Source organism: Mytilus trossulus, chromosome 2 (genome assembly GCF_036588685.1).
Source record: "Mytilus trossulus isolate FHL-02 chromosome 2, PNRI_Mtr1.1.1.hap1, whole genome shotgun sequence".
In the NCBI taxonomy this organism is placed as follows: domain Eukaryota; kingdom Metazoa; phylum Mollusca; class Bivalvia; order Mytilida; family Mytilidae; genus Mytilus; species Mytilus trossulus.
Window position 1 is genome coordinate 41836341 of NC_086374.1, and position 18747 is coordinate 41855087.

At 33.0% G+C, this 18747-nt stretch overlaps 1 protein-coding gene across 1 annotated transcript; it reads right to left on the reverse strand.

The window, feature by feature from the left end:
- Positions 1-256: 256 nt before the first annotated feature.
- Positions 257-2024, reverse strand: LOC134705137 (uncharacterized). Its single transcript, XM_063563890.1, has 2 exons — positions 1795-2024; positions 257-1644 (listed from the first exon to the last, which is right to left on the reverse strand). Exons 1-2 carry the CDS (start codon positions 1955-1957, stop codon positions 404-406), a joined length of 1404 nt encoding a protein of 467 aa, XP_063419960.1. The 5' UTR covers positions 1958-2024; the 3' UTR covers positions 257-403.
- Positions 2025-18747: the final 16723 nt, after the last annotated feature.

Sequence of the window (18747 nt, forward strand, 5' to 3'; positions counted from 1 at the left end):
TATTTTTTTTACCACCAAAAACTTGTATAGACTTATAAAACGTCTTTCTGCTCAAAAAAATTTCTGCTCACCGCGTGGTTTTCAAGTACAAATTGTATACGCATAAGATTAAGCCTACCTCAGAATAATAAAAGAAGGTTAAGATAGCAGACGAAAACAAAAAATAGAAATTATAAATAAATATTTTATTAATTTTTGTAAGATCTCATTATAATTGTATTGCATTAAAGATTTTCAATAGCACATTTCAGTTGCCATTTCAACGGTTCTTTTCTTCACCAAAGTATATTTCTGTGAGCTTCTTTAGGAACAACGATGTTTTATATTTCCAGTAACAAGAGTTTAGACCTCAGTCATAAATACCAATTGAAGTGTCAAGACAAAAGAATGATAACAGCTGCAGCTAACATCTTTTGAAAATATCAACTGTTCTTGGTAAAGATATTGATCGATCTCGTGATTGTGTCGGAGGTTGCAAGTATGAAAAAACCGGTACTTGTTGAACATTTACGGGAAGAGATCCGATTCTTTCTCTGTGAGAACCATTACTATACTGTGTTTGAAGTGACGGTCTTAGATCACTAGCAGATGAAAAAACGCTCGATTCAAAACTATGAAGACTTAAATTTGTGTTAGTGCTTAGTCTCTCAACAAACCAGTTTGGACTGTATGGTGAAGATGCTTCTCCTTTGGCTATCAAACTTTTGGAATGATACGGTGAGTTCAACCCATTTTCTGTAACCCACTTGGTACTGTTAATTGATATAGCATCGGTGTAGATGTCAGGAAATTTAAAGTCTGTACTCACTAATGAACATCCGCTTTTAGGGGTGATAGGTGGTGTTATTATTGGATGCATCAGAGTAAAAATCTGCAGCTTTTTTGAATTCTGAGGGCTGTTGTTCATTAACTTACTGACTGTCGTCTCGTTCATTATCTGTAAAGACTCTTCCTGTTGTGGAAATTGAATTAAAGGTCTTATTCGATGTCCTCCTTGTATGTTGAATGACTTAATGCTCATTATACTAGTTCGAATTGCAGAAATAGCATTGTATTTCGACTGTAAAATAATACTAAACATGACAGGATTTAGAAAAACCAGTATTACTTTCATTGACCAGTACATCTCATTTGATTTTGAAGTCTTCATCGTTGCTGGAACAAGTTCTAATGGATAAACAAACATGCTTGGACAAACGTAAAACACCGTCTGAAGAATCAAGGAGTACAAAAATTGCTTTAGTAAAGCGAATCCCCCAACCGAACCACTACGATTGAACTGTTGCATAGCAGCATGAACGGAAAATCGTCGTTTATAGAGAACAATCGAGATTTTACCTAACATAACACCATTAATAATGACATTCATTATCCATGGGATTGTTTTTGTAGCTGTCTTTGCTGCAAAGGCTGCAACAATGGGGATCGAATTTCCTTGACCATCTTCGAACCAGACTGAGATAGAATATGTTATACTGCACATTACTACAAAAACCATACTAGTTCTAACAAATGTTTTCGACTGGCTGGATCCTGGTTCTTGGTTTGGTGGTGTATGCAGGTTTCGTATAACCCGGTATCGTAATACATTCAGTATTAAAATGCTCACAATGTACACTCCATCAAGTAGTAGGTCAATAGTATCTAAAAAGAGAAAATGCATGAAATTAAGTCTGTACAAACTATATCCAAATATTACAAAAAATAACCGTAGGTAAATATTCCTAAAAAATGAAATGTTTCTAAACTTTTGAACTTTGTAGCGAGGTGTTTAAAAGGTCGAATGGTCCTTACCTAAAAACTTGAATACTTCTGGTAATCGGACTGTCACAGGAATAAGTAATCTGACAAAGATTTCTAAACCAATGACAGATTTAGCAGCACAAGCTACGATGATAGTAAAATCTATCAAAGCTCTTCTCTGTTTTGTCCTCGCTGTTATCCATAAAAATGTCATGTTCAGCAAGAATCCACAGCTGACGATAGAAAGCTGTATCCATGATATTGTAGAATTGCCGTTCAACTTTGGCAACAGCATCTTCAAATAGCATGTTGTATCCCCAAACGCAATTCTTATATAGATGAAACAAAGTGTTAATTTCTGACGTAGATAAATTTCACTGTCTTATTCTAACCAATCACAAACACAATTTATATAAGGTGTTAAACAACATCTATATTTACGGAAACTTATTGAAGGCCATATGGTATTCCATAGTAGCGTACACACACCCTCTTTATACTCTTTGGACAATTGGCATCATAGAAGGGATTTCAGAGAATTGATACACAAAATTGGGACTAATAAAAAGCGACACGTCGGGGCGAACTCAGGTGGTCCAGAAGAGTAAACTTGCAGTACAATACATGTTTCCATCAGTGAAGTGATGTATCATTTATCTAACATTGTTGGGTTGATGTTTAGACGAGTTATATATATATATTTGTTTAAATATACTTTTTCACGCTTTTGGTCTTTTGGAAAATGTTGTTTGTGCTGTTTTTAGACCCTTCTACAACGAAATTTGTTTGACATGCACACGTATAAAAATTGCGGTTTTTATCCAACGCAGTCATAGGTTTGAACGTAGTTTTCAATTTAGACTCGTTTATATTTTTTGTTTGGGCATGTATCATATTTTCCCTCCGGTTTATATGATCCGTTCATCCTATATATTGACTCTTAAAATTCAAGAGTTAATCTAAAAATGAGGGTACTTTCTCTAAAAATGAGGGTACTTTTTATATGGCCTTCCAAATACCGTTTCGATCCCTAACATCACTGAAGAGACATTTATTGTCGAAATCCGGATATGGTGTACTAAAGAAATATTGACACCGAATGTTTGTGGCACAACATCCTGTCCACAAGTTAACAATTTTTTTTTTTCTGTGACGTATTAAATTTATATTAAGATCCATTTTGTTACATCTTGTGATAAATTTTATTTGGCAATCGCCAATGGCAGTCAGCAGGGTTAAAGAACATCAGTTGTTCGACCTGTTAGTCAAATGCGTTTTGTTTAAATGTACTTTTTCACGCTTTTGGTCTTTTGGAAAATGTTGTTTGTGCTGTTTTTAGACCCTTCTACAACGAAATTTGTTTGACATGCACACGTATAAAAATTGCGGTTTTTATCCAACGCAGTCATAGGTTTGAACGTAGTTTTCAATTTAGACTCGTTTATATTTTTTGTTTGGGCATGTATCATATTTTCCCTCCGGTTTATATGATCCGTTCATCCTATATATTGACTCTTAAAATTCAAGAGTTAATCTAAAAATGAGGGTACTTTCTCTAAAAATGAGGGTACTTTTTATATGGCCTTCCAAATACCGTTTCGATCCCTAACATCACTGAAGAGACATTTATTGTCGAAATCCGAATATGGTGTACTAAAGAAATATTGACACCGAATGTTTGTGGCACAACATCCTGTCCACAAGTTAACAATCTTTTTTTTCTTTCTGTGACGTATTAAATTTATACTAAGATCCATTTTGTTACATCTTGTGATCAATTTTATTTGGCAATCGCCAATGGCAGTCAGCAGGGTTAAAGAACATCAGTTGTTCGACCTGTTAGTCAAATCCGTTTTGTTTAAATATACTTTTTCACGCTTTTGGTCTTTTGGAAAATGTTGTTTGTGCTGTTTTTAGACCCTTCTACAACGAAATTTGTTTGACATGCACACGTATAAAAATTGCGGTTTTTATCCAACGCAGTCATAGGTTTGAACGTAGTTTTCAATTTAGACTCGTTTATATTTTTTGTTTGGGCATGTATCATATTTTCCCTCCGGTTTATATGATCCGTTCATCCTATATATTGTCTCTTAAAATTCAAGAGTTAATCTAAAAATGAGGGTACTTTCTCTAAAAATGAGGGTACTTTTTATATGGCCTTCCAAAAACCGTTTCGATCCCTAACATCACTGAAGAGACATTTATTGTCGAAATCCGGATATGGTGTACTAAAGAAATATTGACACCGAATGTTTGTGGCACAACATCCTGTCCACAAGTTAACAATTTTTTTTTCTTTCTGTAACGTATTAAATTTATATTAAGATCCATTTTGTTACATCTTGTGATCAATTTTATTTGGCAATCGCCAATGGCAGTCAGCAGGGTTAAAGAACATCAGTTGTTCGACCTGTTAGTCAAATGCGTTTTGTTTAAATATACTTTTTCACGCTTTTGGTCTTTTGGAAAATGTTGTTTGTGCTGTTTTTAGACCCTTCTACAACGAAATTTGTTTGACATGCACACGTATAAAAATTGCGGTTTTTATCCAACGCAGTCATAGGTTTGAACGTAGTTTTCAATTTAGACTCGTTTATATTTTTTGTTTGGGCATGTATCATATTTTCCCTCCGGTTTATATGATCCGTTCATCCTATATATTGACTCTTAAAATTCAAGAGTTAATCTAAAAATGAGGGTACTTTCTCTAAAAATGAGGGTACTTTTTATATGGCCTTCCAAATACCGTTTCGATCCCTAACATCACTGAAGAGACATTTATTGTCGAAATCCGGATATGGTGTACTAAAGAAATATTGACACCGAATGTTTGTGGCACAACATCCTGTCCACAAGTTAACATTTTTTTTTCTTTCTGTAACGTATTAAATTTATATTAAGATCCATTTTGTTACATCTTGTGATCAATTTTATTTGGCAATCGCCAATGGCAGTCAGCAGGGTTAAAGAACATCAGTTGTTCGACCTGTTAGTCAAATGCGTTTTGTTTAAATATACTTTTTCACGCTTTTGGTCTTTTGGAAAATGTTGTTTGTGCTGTTTTTAGACCCTTCTACAACGAAATTTGTTTGACATTCACACGTATAAAAATTGCGGTTTTTATCCAACGCAGTCATAGGTTTGAACGTAGTTTTCAATTTAGACTCGTTTATATTTTTTGTTTGGGCATGTATCATATTTTCTCACCGGTTTATATGATCCGTTCATCCTATATATTGTCTCTTAAAATTCAAGAGTTAATCTAAAAATGAGGGTACTTTCTCTAAAAATGAGGGTACTTTTTATATGGCCTTCCAAATACCGTTTCGATCCCTAACATCACTGAAGAGACATTTATTGTCGAAATCCGGATATGGTGTACTAAAGAAATATTGACACCGAATGTTTGTGGCACAACATCCTGTCTACAAGTTAACAATCTTTTTTTTCTTTCTGTGACGTATTAAATTTATACTAAGATCCATTTTGTTACATCTTGTGATCAATTTTATTTGGCAATCGCCAATGGCAGTCAGCAGGGTTAAAGAACATCAGTTGTTCGACCTGTTAGTCAAATGCGTTTTGTTTAAATATACTTTTTCACGCTTTTGGTCTTTTGGAAAATGTTGTTTGTGCTGTTTTTAGACCCTTCTACAACGAAATTTGTTTGACATGCACACGTATAAAAATTGCGGTTTTTATCCAACGCAGTCATAGGTTTGAACGTAGTTTTCAATTTAGACTCGTTTATATTTTTTGTTTGGGCATGTATCATATTTTCCCTCCGGTTTATATGATCCGTTCATCCTATATATTGACTCTTAAAATTCAAGAGTTAATCTAAAAATGAGGGTACTTTCTCTAAAAATGAGGGTACTTTTTATATGGCCTTCCAAATACCGTTTCGATCCCTAACATCACTGAAGAGACATTTATTGTCGAAATCCGAATATGGTGTACTAAAGAAATATTGACACCGAATGTTTGTGGCACAACATCCTGTCCACAAGTTAACAATCTTTTTTTTCTTTCTGTGACGTATTAAATTTATACTAAGATCCATTTTGTTACATCTTGTGATCAATTTTATTTGGCAATCGCCAATGGCAGTCAGCAGGGTTAAAGAACATCAGTTGTTCGACCTGTTAGTCAAATCCGTTTTGTTTAAATATACTTTTTCACGCTTTTGGTCTTTTGGAAAATGTTGTTTGTGCTGTTTTTAGACCCTTCTACAACGAATTTTGTTTGACATGCACACGTATAAAAATTGCGGTTTTTATCCAACGCAGTCATAGGTTTGAACGTAGTTTTCAATTTAGACTCGTTTATATTTTTTGTTTGGGCATGTATCATATTTTCCCTCCGGTTTATATGATCCGTTCATCCTATATATTGTCTCTTAAAATTCAAGAGTTAATCTAAAAATGAGGGTACTTTCTCTAAAAATGAGGGTACTTTTTATATGGCCTTCCAAATACCGTTTCGATCCCTAACATCACTGAAGAGACATTTATTGTCGAAATCCGGATATGGTGTACTAAAGAAATATTGACACCGAATGTTTGTGGCACAACATCCTGTCCACAAGTTAACAATTTTTTTTTCTTTCTGTAACGTATTAAATTTATATTAAGATCCATTTTGTTACATCTTGTGATCAATTTTATTTGGCAATCGCCAATGGCAGTCAGCAGGGTTAAAGAACATCAGTTGTTCGACCTGTTAGTCAAATGCGTTTTGTTTAAATATACTTTTTCACGCTTTTGGTCTTTTGGAAAATGTTGTTTGTGCTGTTTTTAGACCCTTCTACAACGAAATTTGTTTGACATGCACACGTATAAAAATTGCGGTTTTTATCCAACGCAGTCATAGGTTTGAACGTAGTTTTCAATTTAGACTCGTTTATATTTTTTGTTTGGGCATGTATCATATTTTCCCTCCGGTTTATATGATCCGTTCATCCTATATATTGACTCTTAAAATTCAAGAGTTAATCTAAAAATGAGGGTACTTTCTCTAAAAATGAGGGTACTTTTTATATGGCCTTCCAAATACCGTTTCGATCCCTAACATCACTGAAGAGACATTTATTGTCGAAATCCGGATATGGTGTACTAAAGAAATATTGACACCGAATGTTTGTGGCACAACATCCTGTCCACAAGTTAACAATTTTGTTTTTTCTGTGACGTATTAAATTTATATTAAGATCCATTTTGTTACATCTTGTGATCAATTTTATTTGGCAATCGCCAATGGCAGTCAGCAGGGTTAAAGAACATCAGTTGTTCGACCTGTTAGTCAAATGCGTTTTGTTTAAATGTACTTTTTCACGCTTTTGCTCTTTTGGAAAATGTTGTTTGTGCTGTTTTTAGACCCTTCTACAACGAAATTTGTTTGACATGCACACGTATAAAAATTGCGGGTTTTATCCAACGCAGTCATAGGTTTGAACGTAGTTTTCAATTTAGACTCGTTTATATTTTTTGTTTGGGCATGTATCATATTTTCCCTCCGGTTTATATGATCCGTTCATCCTATATATTGACTCTTAAAATTCAAGAGTTAATCTAAAAATGAGGGTACTTTCTCTAAAAATGAGGGTACTTTTTATATGGCCTTCCAAATACCGTTTCGATCCCTAACATCACTGAAGAGACATTTATTGTCGAAATCCGGATATGGTGTACTAAAGAAATATTGACACCGAATGTTTGTGGCACAACATCCTGTCTACAAGTTAACAATCTTTTTTTTCTTTCTGTGACGTATTAAATTTATACTAAGATCCATTTTGTTACATCTTGTGATCAATTTTATTTGGCAATCGCCAATGGCAGTCAGCAGGGTTAAAGAACATCAGTTGTTCGACCTGTTAGTCAAATGCGTTTTGTTTAAATATACTTTTTCACGCTTTTGGTCTTTTGGAAAATGTTGTTTGTGCTGTTTTTAGACCCTTCTACAACGAAATTTGTTTGACATGCACACGTATAAAAATTGCGGTTTTTATCCAACGCAGTCATAGGTTTGAACGTAGTTTTCAATTTAGACTCGTTTATATTTTTTGTTTGGGCATGTATCATATTTTTCCTCCGGTTTATATGATCCGTTCATCCTATATATTGACTCTTAAAATTCAAGAGTTAATCTAAAAATGAGGGTACTTTCTCTAAAAATGAGGGTACTTTTTATATGGCCTTCCAAATACCGTTTCGATCCCTAACATCACTGAAGAGACATTTATTGTCGAAATCCGGATATGGTGTACTAAAGAAATATTGACACCGAATGTTTGTGGCACAACATCCTGTCCACAAGTTAACATTTTTTTTTCTTTCTGTAACGTATTAAATTTATATTAAGATCCATTTTGTTACATCTTGTGATCAATTTTATTTGGCAATCGCCAATGGCAGTCAGCAGGGTTAAAGAACATCAGTTGTTCGACCTGTTAGTCAAATGCGTTTTGTTTAAATATACTTTTTCACGCTTTTGGTCTTTTGGAAAATGTTGTTTGTGCTGTTTTTAGACCCTTCTACAACGAAATTTGTTTGACATTCACACGTATAAAAATTGCGGTTTTTATCCAACGCAGTCATAGGTTTGAACGTAGTTTTCAATTTAGACTCGTTTATATTTTTTGTTTGGGCATGTATCATATTTTCTCACCGGTTTATATGATCCGTTCATCCTATATATTGTCTCTTAAAATTCAAGAGTTAATCTAAAAATGAGGGTACTTTCTCTAAAAATGAGGGTACTTTTTATATGGCCTTCCAAATACCGTTTCGATCCCTAACATCACTGAAGAGACATTTATTGTCGAAATCCGGATATGGTGTACTAAAGAAATATTGACACCGAATGTTTGTGGCACAACATCCTGTCTACAAGTTAACAATCTTTTTTTTCTTTCTGTGACGTATTAAATTTATACTAAGATCCATTTTGTTACATCTTGTGATCAATTTTATTTGGCAATCGCCAATGGCAGTCAGCAGGGTTAAAGAACATCAGTTGTTCGACCTGTTAGTCAAATGCGTTTTGTTTAAATATACTTTTTCACGCTTTTGGTCTTTTGGAAAATGTTGTTTGTGCTGTTTTTAGACCCTTCTACAACGAAATTTGTTTGACATGCACACGTATAAAAATTGCGGTTTTTATCCAACGCAGTCATAGGTTTGAACGTAGTTTTCAATTTAGACTCGTTTATATTTTTTGTTTGGGCATGTATCATATTTTCCCTCCGGTTTATATGATCCGTTCATCCTATATATTGACTCTTAAAATTCAAGAGTTAATCTAAAAATGAGGGTACTTTCTCTAAAAATGAGGGTACTTTTTATATGGCCTTCCAAATACCGTTTCGATCCCTAACATCACTGAAGAGACATTTATTGTCGAAATCCGGATATGGTGTACTAAAGAAATATTGACACCGAATGTTTGTGGCACAACATCCTGTCCACAAGTTAACATTTTTTTTTCTTTCTGTAACGTATTAAATTTATATTAAGATCCATTTTGTTACATCTTGTGATCAATTTTATTTGGCAATCGCCAATGGCAGTCAGCAGGGTTAAAGAACATCAGTTGTTCGACCTGTTAGTCAAATGCGTTTTGTTTAAATATACTTTTTCACGCTTTTGGTCTTTTGGAAAATGTTGTTTGTGCTGTTTTTAGACCCTTCTACAACGAAATTTGTTTGACATTCACACGTATAAAAATTGCGGTTTTTATCCAACGCAGTCATAGGTTTGAACGTAGTTTTCAATTTAGACTCGTTTATATTTTTTGTTTGGGCATGTATCATATTTTCTCACCGGTTTATATGATCCGTTCATCCTATATATTGTCTCTTAAAATTCAAGAGTTAATCTAAAAATGAGGGTACTTTCTCTAAAAATGAGGGTACTTTTTATATGGCCTTCCAAATACCGTTTCGATCCCTAACATCACTGAAGAGACATTTATTGTCGAAATCCGGATATGGTGTACTAAAGAAATATTGACACCGAATGTTTGTGGCACAACATCCTGTCCACAAGTTAACAATTTTTTTTTCTTTCTGTGACTTATTAAATTTATATTTAGATCCATTTTGTTACATCTTGTGATCAATTTTATTTGGCAATCGCCAATGGCAGTCAGCAGGGTTAAAGAACCTCAGTTGTTCTACCTGTTAGTCAATTGCGTTTTGTTTAAATATACTTTTTCACGCTTTTGGTCTTTTGGAAAATGTTGTTTGTGCTGTTTTTAGACCCTTCTACAACGAAATTTGTTTGACATGCACACGTATAAAAATTGCGGTTTTTATACAAATAGCTTAAAAGATATCCATCTAACATTAATGAGACTAAGAACAGACAAATTAAAAACAAATGTTTGTAAACAGACATATTTTTTTTTATTGTAAAACATTCTTTAGATATTTTAGTTGTAATTACACCTTTTGTAAGAATCCTGGGTTTTAATTAGTTGATAGCCAGTGTATTTTTCACCAATTTACTGTTATCAAATGCAAATCGTTCATTTTTAAAGCCGCCGGGGTATATGCAAAAAGGATATGCCTTTTTTACCCATTCTGCCGTGGCATTTGCCAAAAAATACTCGTTCCGACTGGACGCTTGTAACATCACGATCATCGATGCGTTTTTGAACGTTAACAATCGGTGTAATTAAACAGATATACCATGTTCTTGAGATGTATTTTCGAAAAATTCCAGACTTGAGAATGAATTTCCCTCGCCTTATACCTCGCGAAATTAACCCTTCTCTCTAATGGCATTTTTCGCAAATACCCCTCCTTAACATGATATATCTGTTTCTGATTAAAATACGTCTTTTGATGATCCTTCTAATTCAGTTCAAAGTTTTGATTTTTCGACTCCTAAGATTACACTTCCACACAATCTTATCAAACAAACATTGATATTTAATTACAGGCTCGTTTTCAAATTCATTTGCTGCGACCAATGTAAAGCATTCTTCTATAATGCGCAGAAGTAACTATATTAGATATACTAAATGGCGTTGTGAGGAAATGATTAAAGCTGTAAACTTTTGTCCTTGACAACATTTATGTACGTTTTGACAAAACCGTTGTGGACAGGTATTACTTTGGGCAACAAATGCGCTCCTTTGTTATCTGTCTTGCTCCTGTATTATATAACATAACAGTTTATGGCAAAACTTAGTAAAGACCTGTCTAAATTATATTTACAAAATTTAATTGATTAACACAATAACATTAACCGCTACCATGATGATATTTTTCGTTAGCTACTTAAGAATTTGTTAATTAGACTGTGGCAAAATTTCCAAAGAGAGAGAGAGAGAGAGAGAGAGAGAGAGAGAGAGAGAGAGAGAGAGAGAGAGAGAGAGAGAGAGATTACCCAACTATACTTGTGCAAATGTATGAAAAATATTACAATGTCCAAAATAATAAACATGTATTTCGCTTGTTTTCCTCCCATGTACGGAATACCACTGGTGTTACATTTTTATAAACATAATTTTCTATTTCATATTTTTTATTTGTGCTGATCTGTTTTGTTATCTATTTAAAAATTCAAACTATAAAACAAAAACACTCAATATAAGTATTTCCATGTTAAACCTGTGTTTTTCAGTACATTTGAGGAATAAGTGATCAATTTAAAAGTTGACTGAATAATCATTAATCACCGACCAATGCTTGCAAATACTGTCCACTGACAAAACAATTCTTCCAAAGAATTATTCATTTACGAAAGACATTTTCCAAACTATAGCATATACGACTTTTGCTTGATCGTTATGGAATAACAGTTTCACAAATGATATGTTCTTCAAATGTAACTACAATCCCCTTCCCTTTCATGAATGTGACCTTCCGAATTAGATTTTTTTACCGGATTTGTTATCACAAAAGAAACACGATGGGTGCAATTTGCAACATGTGGAGCACGATCTGCCTACACTTCCGCAGCACCTGAGATCATCCCTAGTTTTTGGTGGAGTTCGTGTTGCAAATTCTTTAGTTTTCTATGGGCGTTGCAAACAAACATTTCTACAACAAAATGAAAAATTTTGAAAAACATACAATTTTACCAAACATAATTAGATATGATTCGTACGGTGAATTACACTGCAAAATTGTTATACTAACAAACTATGTTTAACCAGGTCAACACACGCCTGATGAAGCTAGTTTGTCTTAGGTAATAATGTGTTCATTTTTCATCCAATTGTAAATAATTCGGCCATGAACATGTTCAAATCACTTTGTCAGATAAGCACTCAATAATTCACTGTGCTACTGCAATTGTATCAAAATTTGTTTCAATTTCTTTACAATCAAATTTATGTATATGTTTATGTTACTTTTTATGAGCACTTAAAGACATATATATATATTTTAAGAGTTGTCTTATTGACCATCATACTACGTCTTCTTACATCTGTTAATAGTCTAATAATTTGTTTTCTTTATAAGGCGTTTTTTTTTAGCTGACCCATGATAATATAAACTTGATAACGAAGTCATACGAACCTTTTTTTAATATCAACGCTTTGTTTTACGATGATGGTAATGAAAAACGTCATCTTAATTTAAACTCATTAACTCTTTCGTCCACTAAGGACTGTATCTAAGATGATTCCGTTCATTGATTTAAAAAAAAGTACAGCCAGAATACAGTTAGAGTGAAAGTCCATACAAACTGTTCAAATAGATAAAAGTGAGTAAGAAAAAAACAAACTACACAAAATTGAACACCAACACAATTCTTCGTAATAAGCAAGTTGTTTTTGTTATCAAAAATACATATTTACACTAGAAACTAATAAACGAAAAAAATCAAAAAAATCTAATAAGTTTTCTTTGAAACTTGAGGTTAATGGACGTTTTCTGTATAAGTTACAAAAATATGTGAAATTAACAATTACTCAAATCTAGGAATTACATGTACTTCCTGCTGCATTTATTTCTGAAACTGTCAAGTTATTACCAATAATTGCTAACTCTACACCTATTTACTAACTGTTAAAACAATATTAGAATATGGTCAGCTAACCAAAAGGTAAAGTAATGCTGATTAGAAGGTCAGTGAGAACTATTTTAAAGTAATTATCATAAAACAGAGAAATAGAAAAAGAAAGATACGCCTTTATGATCCGGCAGGATTTTAAGTGCAATCATTTATTAAATTGATAGATTCGAAATATTTTGACTCGCTTTTAGTAGTCGAAATTTGGTGCACTTTTGTAGCTTAGTAAAAAACCGTATCTGACGGTATGCAAAAAATGTTATAATATAATCACCCGTCTAAATGTTTGTTCAAGGAGACAGATTAATATAAGCAATTGTAGCTTGTTTCTGGATCCTTATTGTGAATGTGTTTATAATTTATACTTGTATTTATCATAATAAAATATTGTTTACACTAAATGTTTGTTTTTCGTTTTGTTTATGAAAAATGCGTTTTAACCACTTTTGAGTCCTGTGTAAATACATTTAAAAGTTTGCTTCATTTTGAATTGATGTTCTTAAAGGATGGGTTCTTAACAATCGTATAACTTATTTGTTTTTATCTAAAAGATATTATCCCAAAAACAAAGTGTGATATGTAACAAAGCATTACTATGTTCTTGGAGACCATAAATATATATGTAAATTCGATCAATGTACAAATATATGTGTACGATGCTATTTTTTGAACTGATATTTTAGAAATATTTCTTAATAGTTTAATTTGGGATGTAACGCGTCTTTTGATTGACTGACAGTGTTTTGTCTTCCGCTTTTAGACTTAATTATGTTTATATAGTTTTTTCATGATTTTCTCTGGTTTAAAATAGAATTTAGAATTTAATCATAAGGAACGAAAGATATTTGGTTTCTGTGTATTCGAAATAACATCAAAAGTGTTACACACTCTAAAAAAAATCCCGCGTAATCGATGTGCACCAATGCTTGATGATATATCTTCATAGACATAAAAAATATTACAGTTATTTCTAAAATGTTCTCAATATTTATTTTTCCACACAAGGCGATATTTTATGCGAGGATCAGTATCTACTTACATTCCAGAGCACTTGAGATTATCCCTGGTTTTTGGTGGGGGTCGTTTGTTCAGTTACCGATTTCTTAAACTCAAACAATAAAAAAAGCGATAAATACTAAAAAATGGTTTCAGTAATAAAAATTTAAAATAACAAAAATACCGAAGTTCAAGGAAAATTAAAAACAACATTGTTATGATATGACCATTGAAACACGCACAACGGAAAACTCTCTCCCTGTCAAATTACAGGATCTTGCCTCTTTAAGTTTTCTCTCTCATGCATATGTGTGTTAGTTTATAGCATACCAAACGTTATTAACTATATAAGTGGAATTATTCAACTTCGTACTTTTTTTGGCCTTTTTAACTTTTTTCGATTCGAGCGTCACTGATGAGTCTTTTGAAGACGAAACGCGCGTCTGGCGTATATACTAAATTTAGTCCTGGTGTCTATGATGAATTTCTCAAAAGAACATTTTGTAATGGTTTTCTGTACCTTTTAGCTCTTACAAGGATTTTTAATTCTGTTTATGTTTAGTAAAATATGATGCAATTTAGTAAATGTTTTGCCTAGTTTGTTATATAGAAAACCCTGACCATGGTGTAATAATTTTTAAGTAAAAAAGATATTTTATTCGTTACAATCAAATACATTGATACATACACGACCGAACCGACCAATTTGAGCTATGAAAACACCAAAAAGATGGTGACAAGGAAACGCCACTATCTAAAAATGAATAATTAACAATGGGAAATGAAAAGCTCTTTTATTATCAATTTTGGTATCAAGTTTTCCGTTACTGATATTGTTATCAAGGTCCTTGAAAGGACAGCGGGCACTGGATTTGTTATTATTAGGTTTGTTTAAAGTTAGTTTGGCAGGATAAATCTCTTTAGTGTACATACGACTGAGGTTGTCATTATTGATATCCAATATATCATCCAGATATCTTAAAGTGTTATCAACTTTTTCAATTAGATGGGTATTTGCTAATTTTAGTCATAAATTGTAACTCATAACAATACAGACCCGCAATAAGTTGTGTACAGGAAGTCCCTATGTGAGATTTGAAAACTTGACGATATGGGAATCTCCATTAAATGCTATCTAGAACAAATTCAAGGGCATCATGGTCAAGTATTTTTAAACGCTGCGTGATGACTTTTAGATGATTACTTCATCATGCAAAGGTTTCATAAAGTATGGGGTTGTCTTGACACTCATATCACAACTTTTTTTTTTATGTTTAAAAACATTATTATATAAAGTTCGGTCCTGGAAGATAATAAATACAATTTAAATAAACACATCAAGGGCGTTAAGCACTTCAAACTGTAAACAAACACCTTCAAGAATAAAGAAAAAAATAAATTAAAGAATGCATATGATTTCTAAAAGGTACCAAAGCAGTCCTCTGAAATTTTGCGAGAAAAAACAAAAAAAATAGTAGAGCGAACTGAATAACTTATACTTCACACTGCAGTTAGTTCATAGAACTGATACCAATTTATAGGTTTACCCTTGAAATGCAGTATTATCTTAACAGAACACAGAATGTTAATTGGAATAACCGTGTCAAGGATGATAACGGATATGTCCCTTATGTCGTAACTTCTATCCACGCCCCTTTTCACCACGTACGTGACTTACCGAATTAGATTATTAACCGGGTTTGGAATAACATAAGCAACATAACGGGTGCCACATGTGGAGCAGGATCTGCTAACCCTTCTGGAGCACCTATGATCATCCCCAATTTTTAGTGGGATTCGTGTTGCTTAGTCTTTAATTTTCTATGCTGTGTCTTGTATATTATTATTTATCTGTTTGTCTTTCTATTTTTAGCCATGGCGTTGTAAGTTTATTTTCGATCTATGGGTTTGACTGGTCCTCTGGTATCCTTCGGTCATCTTTTAGTTTGATGACAGGTGAGTTTGATTTAAATTTTGACTACAGTTAGTTCATAAGTGTACGATGCCTATCAGAAAGTATATATTTAAGGAATAACAGTACTGTAGTTGAAGAGTTGCCACCGTCAATTGTAGATTTGACGGTCGCAAATGCAGTTTTACTGGCGACGCGTAGCGGAGACAGTAAAACGGAGATTTGCGACCGTCAAATCAAAATTGACGGTGGCAACTCTTCAACTACAGTACTGTTATTCCGATTCTAATGCATTATAAAAAGAAAAAATATGATAAAACTTGAAAAAATTTCTAAATTTGTCAAATAAAAAAACATCCGCGAATCTTCATGAATGATTTTCGCACAAAGACGTCATGGCTAAACGTGACGTCATACAAATGAAAACTTACAAACAGGAGGTTATGACGTAACTTGTACGCTTCAAATTCGGATAAAATTACATTAAAACGGCGAATTCGAGGTAGGTGTTGTTTTATTTTCGATTATATAATAGTAATTGAACATTTATTGATTCATCAATTCAAAATGGCGGGTCCCTCCTTAGTTACGCCTGGTCAACTGTGGATTTGACGGCAACTTTTAGCCAATGAAAAAAATTGTTACATCCAAATTGCATTAGAATTAATTATCTCAGGTAATAAATGCGTCTATGTTCACTTTGGTGCTTGTTAATGTCGTTTAGTATTGGATGTGAAATAATGTAAAATTATTTGTTTGAAGCTACAACTTGTGCACGAATTTCTGAAATGTTTGTTTTTAGAAATAAGGAGACGTATGGTCTACAATGAGACAACACTCTACTAAAAAACCTAAAGATGATGATGATTTGTTCCTTTTAAATCATTTTATTATTATTTTATAGAATATTTACGATGTGAAATAAATAATGCATTTTCTCCCACAAACTGAAACAAGTGTTACATTTTAATGAATAACATTTTCGGTTCAAACAGTTTGCATTTGTGCTGATCTGCTTTGTCATCTCTGGGAATTCAAACTGTAAAATATAACGCTCTATTCATGTATTAACATGTAAAACCTGTAATATTCAATACATAAGAGGAATATGGGATCATTTTAAAAGTCGGTTAAATATTCATAAATCATGCACTTAAACCACCAAACAGTGAACACTGACTGCTGACAAAAACAAAAGAAAGATAGCAAAGGGACAGTCAAACTCATAAATCTATATCATATCAATCATATGAGTCTATTTTGAACATGATAATTGAACAAAAAATTGGTAAATACAACTATTTATTGCAGAAATATAGGCCATTTCTTGACAACTGTTTTGAGTTTGTACAGATCAAAAACATGTATCGGGTAGGACTTATTTTTCAAGTTCCAGTCTTGACATTATTTTAAAAGTAACTTAATAAGCATAGCTATACACATACCAATATAGTGCATTTCTGTATAAGCTTTATACATTTTGTTGTTAAAGGTTTAAGGAACGAATTTAAATTACTGGAATGATGTTCCTAGGACGGGTGCCGCATGTGGAGCAGGATCTGCTTACCCTTCTGGAGCACCTGAGATCACCCCTAGTTTTTGGTGGGGTTCGTGTTGTTTATTCTTTAGTTTTCTATGTTGTGTCATGTGTACTATTGTTTTTCTGTTTGTCTTTTTCATTTTTAACCATGGCGTTGTCAGTTTGTTTTAGATTTACGAGTTTGACTGTCCCTTTGGTATCTTCCGTCCCTCTTTTAAAGGATCTAATCCATAATAGTGTAACATTATTTTTTTTCCGGCTCAATGATATACAAAAACTAAAACTCAAGAAGAACAAACAAAAGCACTACTAACTGTAAAAGATATGTTGACAGGCATTACACATGAGCATGACAAACATATTGACATAAAAGCATGTTGACATGAAACCATATTGACATCAAAAATATGTTGACATGCTAATAAATTTGAGAATGGAAATGGGGAACGTGTCAAAGAGACAACAACCCGACCATAGGACAGACAACAGCAGAAGGTCACCAACAGGTCTTAAATGCAGCGTGAAATTTCCGCACCCGGAGGCGTCATTCAGCTGTCCCTTATATATGATAGTTCAGTGAAAATGAACGCCGTACTAAACTCCTAATTGTAAACAAAAAACTAAAATTAAAAATAATACAAATGCCAGAGGTTCCTAACTTGAGACATGCGCAAAAATGCGGCAGGGTTAAACATGTAGGAAAGTAAACGCATAACAATACGCAAATGTGAATTCAGTTCAAGAGAAGTCCGAGTCTGATGTCAGAAAATAAAATAAACAAAATGACAATAATACATAAATAACAACAGACTACTAGCAGTTAACTGACATGCCAGCTCCGGACTTTTATTAAACTGATTAAAATATTATGTCTTCATCATATGAACATCCAAAGACCCTATAAGTAAATCAATATTATCTTATGCACTTTGTAATTACCTGACAACAGTATCGTAACTATATCCCTTCTTAATAAGTCTATTTAAAGGTCTTGTTAGCTTCTGAGGTGAATATTGACATTTTTGTGCTTTAAAAAGAATATTTCCATAAAAAATAGTTGTGAAATACCTAAACGAATAAGAAGTCTGCATTTTGAGCTATATTAACGAATGATGTCCTTATACCGATAATACAATTTAGTAAGTTTTGACTAGTTTGCGATATCGAAAACCCTGGTTTTATAATTTTCAGTAATACATACATTTCTCTCTTTAAAATCTAAAACAATGTTACATACGTGAATATGTTTTACTACCTTCTTTAAAGAGAGTGCACGTGAGTTTGTCCCTGTTGATATTGTAAAACTGTTTTTACGTCTTTTAATTATACCTTACGAAACAACACCGATAGATAACAGGCGGCGGTCGATATAACAACTCTAAAACTTGAAATTGGAAAATAGTATATTGAAACTCAATTCCTTCACTTGTTTGTAGTTAAACTTACCATATACGGTATATAAATAAAGAGATGAGAAATAAATTCAAATAAGGCAACTATCTACCAGAGTTCCAGAGAAGTAG

Excerpts from the sequence above, each read along its gene's own strand:
- LOC134705137 (XM_063563890.1), bottom strand. The coding sequence starts at position 1,957 with ATGACATTTTTATGGATAACAGCGAGGACAAAACAGAGAAGAGCTTTG. Across the intron at positions 1,645-1,794 it reads AGAAGTATTCAAGTTTTTAG|ATACTATTGACCTACTACTT; the intron begins GTAAGGACCATT and ends TTCTCTTTTTAG.